Source organism: Camelina sativa, chromosome 1 (genome assembly GCF_000633955.1).
Source record: "Camelina sativa cultivar DH55 chromosome 1, Cs, whole genome shotgun sequence".
Lineage (NCBI taxonomy): Eukaryota > Viridiplantae > Streptophyta > Magnoliopsida > Brassicales > Brassicaceae > Camelina > Camelina sativa.
In genome coordinates this window covers 17,143,685-17,151,294 of record NC_025685.1, presented here as the reverse complement: position 1 = coordinate 17,151,294, position 7,610 = coordinate 17,143,685, and the positions used below count along the sequence as shown (strand labels likewise).

General features: G+C 41.6%; 1 protein-coding gene across 1 annotated transcript; it reads right to left on the bottom strand.

Annotated features, from left to right (window-relative positions):
* LOC104709059 lies at positions 277 to 1,762 on the bottom strand. Its single transcript, XM_010425729.1, has 2 exons — positions 1,712 to 1,762; positions 277 to 1,380 (listed from the first exon to the last, which is right to left on the bottom strand). Exons 1-2 carry the CDS (start codon positions 1,760 to 1,762, stop codon positions 277 to 279), a joined length of 1,155 nt encoding a protein of 384 aa, XP_010424031.1.

Here is a 7,610-nt window from a genome sequence, read left to right as displayed (position 1 = left end):
GGACCAATCGTCGGCGGTTTGGAGTTACTGCTCGAGGTTGTGCTCGATCAATCTACTCGATGGGGTGATCGGGTTAGTGTCCGGGTTGGTTGGTGTCGAGCAGCTGCAGGACATGACGTAGGAGTTGACCACTGACTCGTCCCAGCTTGTATTGTCGAGTATCACTCCCTCTTTTTCAGCTTCTTTCATGTCCTCACTTAGCTCTGGTTCGATGACATCTAGAGAAGTATCAAGCAATTCCTTGTAGAGCTCTGTTTCTTGATGCATGAACCCCTCCTAACCATCATTTTTATGTGCCGTTTGTAAACAATCCCCTATCGCAATCTCCTCAAATGGCTCCTCGTGCAGTTTTTCTAATCCCTCTATATAGAAGGTTTGCCCAGCTATCGTAGCTTTTTTCATAGTTTCCCGAATGTCAAACTGCATAGTGAGGTCTTCCCCGAGCTTCAGATCGATCTTCCTGTTCCTTACATCAATTATTGCTCCTGCGGTGGCTAAGAATTGTCGTCCTAAGATAAGCGGATCCCTTGGCTCCACATCCATTTCCAAAACCACGAAGTCGGTTGGTATGTCTACTGACCCTACTTTGACTGGCAAGTCTTCCAAAATTCCGCTTGGAAACCTCGTAGTTCGATCAGCCAGAACCAGTTGGATGTCTGTAGGCTTGAATTTCTCGAATCCGAGACGATTAGCTACAGTAAGTGGCATCAAGCTGACTGACGCCCCCAAATCGCAAAGAAATCTTCCGAACTTCAATGGTCCCATAGAGCAAGGTAAAGTAAACGATCCTGGGTCGCTCATTTTCTTAGGTGCGGCAGTTTTCTGAATTATGGCACTGCACTCATGATTAAGTATAACCATCCTTTGAACTTGCTTGATTCGCTCCATGACTGCATCTTTCAGGAATTTCTGGTAAGGAGGTATCAAGGTGAAAGCATCCATAAGGGGCATGCGAAGTTCGAGTTCCTGCATCTGTTTCTCAAACAGTGCTTTGTACTTCTCCAAGAGTTCCTTGCAAAATCGTCCAGGGAACGACAGAGGTGGCTTGTAAGGTGGGGGAATGAATCTCCTTTCTTTTTGCTTTTCTCTTCCTGGTTTGTCTGCAGGAGGCGGAGTTACCTGAGGGTAAACCCGATCACCTATCCTAGTGGTGTGGTCGGGTGATGGATCTGGTTGAGCATCGGGTTGTGCTGGGGAGTGGCTTGGTGGTTCAGCAGAAACGATCGGTTCACCGAGATCCTCCCCATCTATATCATTGCTGTCCTCAGTGATGTCCAGTGGTACTGTTCTCGGGGGTAATTGTCGGCCACTCCGTAAGGCGATCTCATTTGCAGACTCCGTGTGACTTGTTGAGGTGGAAGCCGAGTTATCCGTAATAACCTGAATTCGAGATCCTAAGGCATCAAATGCAATTGTTGGAAATTGGCTGACAGGTGACAAGCAAGATTGTTGAATCTTGTATTAATGTGAATCGTTTATGTCTTCTGAGTGGATAGGTCAGTATGCATTAGGGAGAGTAAATCCAGCGATGACAAACTTGTTGGCAGTATCGGGCTGTGTATCGGATTTTGGTAAGGCACAATCGGATTTGGTTGTAGTTGTTGTACCCTTTGTTGTAACCTCCTTGGTTGTTGATGTAGTTAACATCCTCTATCTGTATAGTCTCCCCATCTTGTTGTAGAAACTGCTCTTCCTCTGATAGGGCATGAACATGCTTCTGCTGCTTGAGGAACTTGTCAAGCTTGTCATTGAGGGCTTTCATGTCCCTCTTGTACTTGGCATCTTCCTCTCCTGTAGATCACACAGAGCGTTCATATTCCTCATTGTAGTTGCCATCAGACTGAGCCAAGTTCTCCACTAGGTCCCAACCTTCATCGACATCCGTGTTGAGGAAGTTGCCATGGCTTGCGGTGTCCAGCAACATTCGTATCTTGGGGACCACTCCTCTGTAAAGTGTGTTCAGCAATGAAGCATTGCTGAAGCCGTGATGTGGACATCGGGTAGTGTATCCCTTGAAACTTTCCCAAGCTTCACTGAACGTTTCATTTTTCTTCTGAACAAAGCCGGAAATGTCATTTCTCAGCCTTGCGGTTCTGGAGTTAGAGAAGAATTTGGCCAAGAATGCCTTCTTGCATGCTTCCCAAGTGGTGATGGACTCCTTAGGGAGCGATTTCTCCCAGATGTGTGCTTTGTCTCCCAAAGAGAATGGGAAAAGCCTGAGCTTGAATCCATCTTCACTGACTCCATTGATTTTAGATGATTCAATGGGTCCTTCATTGGCAATCCATGAAACTTATTACTTTGTATCATCTGGATGAGACTACTCTTGATCTCAAAATTGTTGTTCTGCACAGCTGGTGGCACAATGCCATTCCTTTGAGTGTGAGTAGTTGGAGCATCTCCTGCTCCGATATTGGTCCTTGCTTGAGGAGCTGGTGGACCGTTCTGATTATTCATCGTCTCCTCAATGATAGCTGGTTCTGGTTGAAATTGTTGTTGTCTGAGGAGCCTAGGTATGTCGATGTTGTCGATGAAAGGACTCAGGTTTTGGCTACCTCTTGATTGTGTTTGCAAGCACAGGTAGTTGTCTGAGTGTGTACACGCGGATCAACTCGATCCAGGTGATCGAGTGACGGGTCGGGTGGGTGCTCGGGTTGTACCTGAGATTCAAAACAAACGATGCAAAAGCAAACAAGTCAGTATCCGAACCAAATATAAACAAAAGAACTTGATCTAGCAAGTGCTGAAATCCTAAACGTAGCAAAATGAAATCAACCAAATGGCAACGGCGCCAAATTGATAGTTGGGTTTTCACCCAGGGTATCAATTCCCTATGCAGTTGTAGTACAATAGGTTATCAATCCAAATGGTTGTTTATTTCTAGCAGGAAGGATATGCTCCTTCGGGTACATGCTCGGAATGTCCTTGTTTTCCCCCATTTTTGGCTCTTTAGCACCTGTTTTCATCCAAAATATGCAAATGCAGAAATGCAACACCCTAAATGGTCTAAAAGTGAATTTCTACAGTTAATGACCTAAAAATGCTGAGTTAGAGGTATGAACAATGCAAAATATGTACAAAAAAGGATGCTAAAAACATATAAATTAGAGAGTTATCAGTTACTAACCTATTAACTTTAAGGTTTGAGTCTATCTCTTTCAGTTCTTTCTTTCAAAATGTCTTCAAGGTCCACAAGATCATCTCAACAAGCTGCTGATCGCTCCTTGGAACGAAGTGATGCATACTTGCATCAAGAAGACAAGCTGGTGGAAGTACTCGACAACCTACTCGAGCAGCCAAATGACCAAGTGCTGGTTCGAGTAGGAGGTCGAGTGGCGTGCCGAGTAAGAAACATCAGCCTATTGAGGAGGATCCTGAGCGAACTGAGAGTGAAGAAGAGATGGAGTTCACTCTTCAAGAGCACATGAGGAGGAACAAAAACAAAAGGGAAGAGGCCAGCAGTTGAAGAACAAGAAGAAGAGAGTGAAAGTAAAGAAGAACAAGAAGGAGGGGAAGAAGAAGAAGAATTTTGTGGTTTAACTCCAAAACAGCTCTATGAAGCTTTCATGAAGATGAGCTTCCAAGGAACAAGATTTCCACATAAGGAAACCATGGAGAAGCTGGGGATTGCTGAAGATGTAGAGTATCTATTTGAGAAGTGCAATCTAAGCAAGTTCATGGGATTGTGCATGGAAGGATATAAAGAAGAAAGCTGCGAGTTCTTAGCCACCATCAAGATTCACTTCTACCCAAGGATGGATAAAGAATTGGGAGCTGGTTGTTGTGACTTCACCATCAAGAGAAAGAGATATGAGCTTCCATTCAAGAAGATAGCCAATATCTTTGGATTTGAAGTTGGTAGTGAAAGGAGTATGGTTATACCAAGGGAAGAGCTCTTTGCTGTTTGGGAAACCATTGGAGATAGCAACATCTACTCATCCTCTAAGTCCAAAAGCTCAAAGATAAGGAGCCTAGTCCTAAGGTACTTCCACAAAGCCTTAGCAAACACTTTCTTTGCTAGAAAGGAGACTGGAAATGTGAATGAAGGAGAGCTCAAGATGATTTATGTAGCACTCAATGGCATAATCCTTCAAGCAAGAGATGGGACCATTATCCTTGGGAGTAGTGTGGAGACTGATCTTGCGATGGTCCTCAGTGACCAATTGATCTACTATAGAAGCTGGGTGAGCAAGCTGCACAAGAAAGGATCAATTGGAGTTCTAACCATTGGAGGAATCATCACTCCAATGCTATTAGCTGCCAAGGTACCACTTAAGGGAGAGCAGGCCAAACCAAGATGGGTTGACACCAACTACCTCACCTCCACTCTCATTCTAGCCAAGGAGATGCACCATGGGAAGCACCTCTTCAACTTTGAGCATCCAACACTAGGGAAGACTCAGCTGGTCCTACCTAATCAAGCTCTCACCACCATAAGTGAAGGGCTAAACATTGATTTTTGACCAGCTGCTGAGCTTTTGTTTGATGGCACAGCCCAAATAGGAGAAGATCAAGATGGAGATGTGGAGATGGCTGATGGGGAAGAGCAATTTTATTTTGAAGATTATGAGCCAAGTCCAAGAGATAGTAGAGGATTGAGGGAGACTAGCAAGAGGTTGACACTTCTACAAAAATGGAACAAGTGGCATGGGAAGATGGGAAGGATGACTAAGTCCATCAAGGGTTTAAAGAAAGAGTTTGCTGAATTGAAGAATGAGAATTTTTCACCAGCACCATCTAGGCCTTTGAGGAGTAGTAGCTCAACTAGAGCAATATCTAGAGCTGAAAACCCAGTGGATCCAGCTAGAGCTTCAATGCATGAGCCAATTCAGAGGATGAGAGGTTCAAGTCGCCTAGAACAACAGTTTCCGAGGCACTCGACCGGTTCACTCGAGCACCCACTCGACCGAGCACCTCCAATGCACTCGACCGAGTACATGCCCAGACCTCCTTATGGTTGCCCAGCTCCAACAGGTTATCCAAGCTATCCCTTATGGCCAAGCTTACCGTCCCATCTCTCCCCAATACTTCATGGATCCAGCCCTCTTGCAGCAATTCTACCAGCAGCAAAGACAACAATTTTTTCCCCCACCACCAGCTCGGCAGCCAACTCGACCACCCTACTCAACCGAGTGCTAGTCGATGACCATAGTCGAGTTGTCTCCTTCCCCACCTCCAATTCAGCAACAAGACCCCAACTACACTTATGAAAACATGAATGAGGATGTGGACAGCTTCTTCAATGTATTGCATCTCTAGTTTTATTTTATTTTGAGTCTTGAATCCTCTTGAAAAATTTCTTACGCAAGGAACTGTGTAATTTAAGTTTGGGGGAGGGTTTGATATAGCATTTGACATTTTTTTCTGTTTTCTTATTTCAAATTTTGAGCATAATCATATTAGAACTTGCATTTCATCTATGGCATAGAAAAACCAAAAAAATTGAAAATTTTTCACAAAAATCTTTAAAAAAAGAAGAGTGTTCATGTAGTTTGCATTGCATATTAGGATTTTGTTTAGCATGTTTCACATAGGACTGTTTAATATTTGCATTAGGGATCTATGATGAGTTTAACCTTGTTAGCTTGCTAAAATTCACTAAACTATGATCAATGCCCAAGTTAATAGTACTTTGATGCTAGTTGAGTAGCTACAAGCATCAGGTAGAACCAAACCTTAAATTCCTACATTGCATTTGGTCTAAATTGAAGCATGTTGTGATTTGATATCATTTCCTACTTATAAGAACCTAATATTGACTTTTAATTATCAAATTGTGCATTGCTTTAAACTCATGGATACCATATACATTACATATGTGGATCATCTTTCTCCTTTTTACCACTCTTGTTGATCCAAGTAGCTGATGTAATCATTAAGATCAGTTTCCAATACCCTTAACCAAACCTTCTTTCAAGCCATGTTTATTCTTGTGTGAGTAAGGCCTTTTTGGGATTGAGCTTTGTAGAAAGTGTTAGGTTTGAACTGACAAGAGTAAAGCCTTGTGTAGTTCTAGTTTGCAACTTTCAAACTAGATAGGACTAGGTGGTTTAAATTCTGGGTTTGGGACTTGGTTGGTTTGAAAAAGAAAAGAAAAGAGAAAAAAAAGAGAAAGAAAAGGGTAGAGTCTTTAGGAGAGGAGTGTGCTTAAGTAAATATAAGCTCTAGTGAAAGAATGGGAGGTATGAAATTGTTAAGGATGGTTCTGATCAAAGAAAGAAGAAAGAAAAAAAGAGTCTAGCAAAAAGCTTGTATGTCTTAAGAAATGAGAAGAAAAGGGAACCATAGCAAATAAGAAAGAAACCCCATTCCACTAGATGATTCAAATAAGAAACCTCTCCTAAGGCTGAAATACAAAAGAGAAAAAGGACAAAAGAGAAGAGATGAAGTTAAAGGGTAGGACTAGGACATTTTGGGATTAGAATGATAGGATAAACACTTTGGGTATCTTTGGATGGACAAGGTTTTGTTCTTGTATGTGTCTAAGTGTTTTTACCTTTAGCCTTCTTCTAAAGCTCAATCCATTTTTATGAGAGACCATTGATATTGATAAGCCCCACTCTAAAGAGAGATCAACATTGTCTCTAAAACCTTTATTACTAGGCCAATTGAGTTTAAAGCATTGCATAAGTTGATTCATGTCCTTGTTTAATGAATGTTAAAGGAAATGGTTGATTGGATTTCATGTGGAAATGAACCTGAACTCAACCTGAGAAAGAAGCTAATAGATGAGATGTTAGGATAATTTGGTTACTAATTATTCAAATCCTATGTTGCTGTCTTAATTATTGTCTTTTTTAGGAGTCGTTTCTATTAGTCAAATCCTATGTTTCATGTTTTTTATTGTGTATTTCTTGTTGATGAGGTGTTTTTACTACTCAAATCATATTGTGATGTGTGTAGAATTTCACTCCAAATCTTTTACCTGAAAAGACTACACGACGACTGAAAGTGCACAGTTAATCAATTGTAGTATTTTAGGATCGATCCCACAGAGAGTAATAGCAAGCACAAATTGAATTAAAAGGGAAAGAACTATGGCTAAGACTAAAGAAGAGATTGGAGTTTTGGTTTTCCTAATAACTATTGCAAAATAAATAAAATGTAAATAAAAGCGGTTTAAGACTAAGGCGTTGGGGGTTTTGGAAGTCATCTTATGGTTTTCATGGTTCTAAGCAATATTAAGTGTAAGATCTAACAAGTAAATACTAATTTTCGGTTTAGGTTCTCAACTACGAAACACTAATGAACTAAAAAGCTATTCTCATAGAATGAAAGTCTAAAGTCTTCACGCTCCATTAATCAACTTTCGCAGGCAACGTCGCATGTCAACCAGCTAGTTAAACAAGTTCGATACATTCACCAAACTTCGCAACTCAACTTACGCAGGTTACGAGCAAGGCTTCGGTATAACACTAGTTCGGAGAAGTAGGATAACACGGTTAGCGCTCCCGTTCTCTAGATCAGTACTTGGTGATCAATCCAAGCATAAGCATTAAGATAAAGATGTCCCAAAAGAACTCTAATATAAAACCGAAAATAAGATCTAACAACCTAATTGAAGCGAACCTATGAATTCCCCTTGAATCACCCCATAGAACCCAACAAAG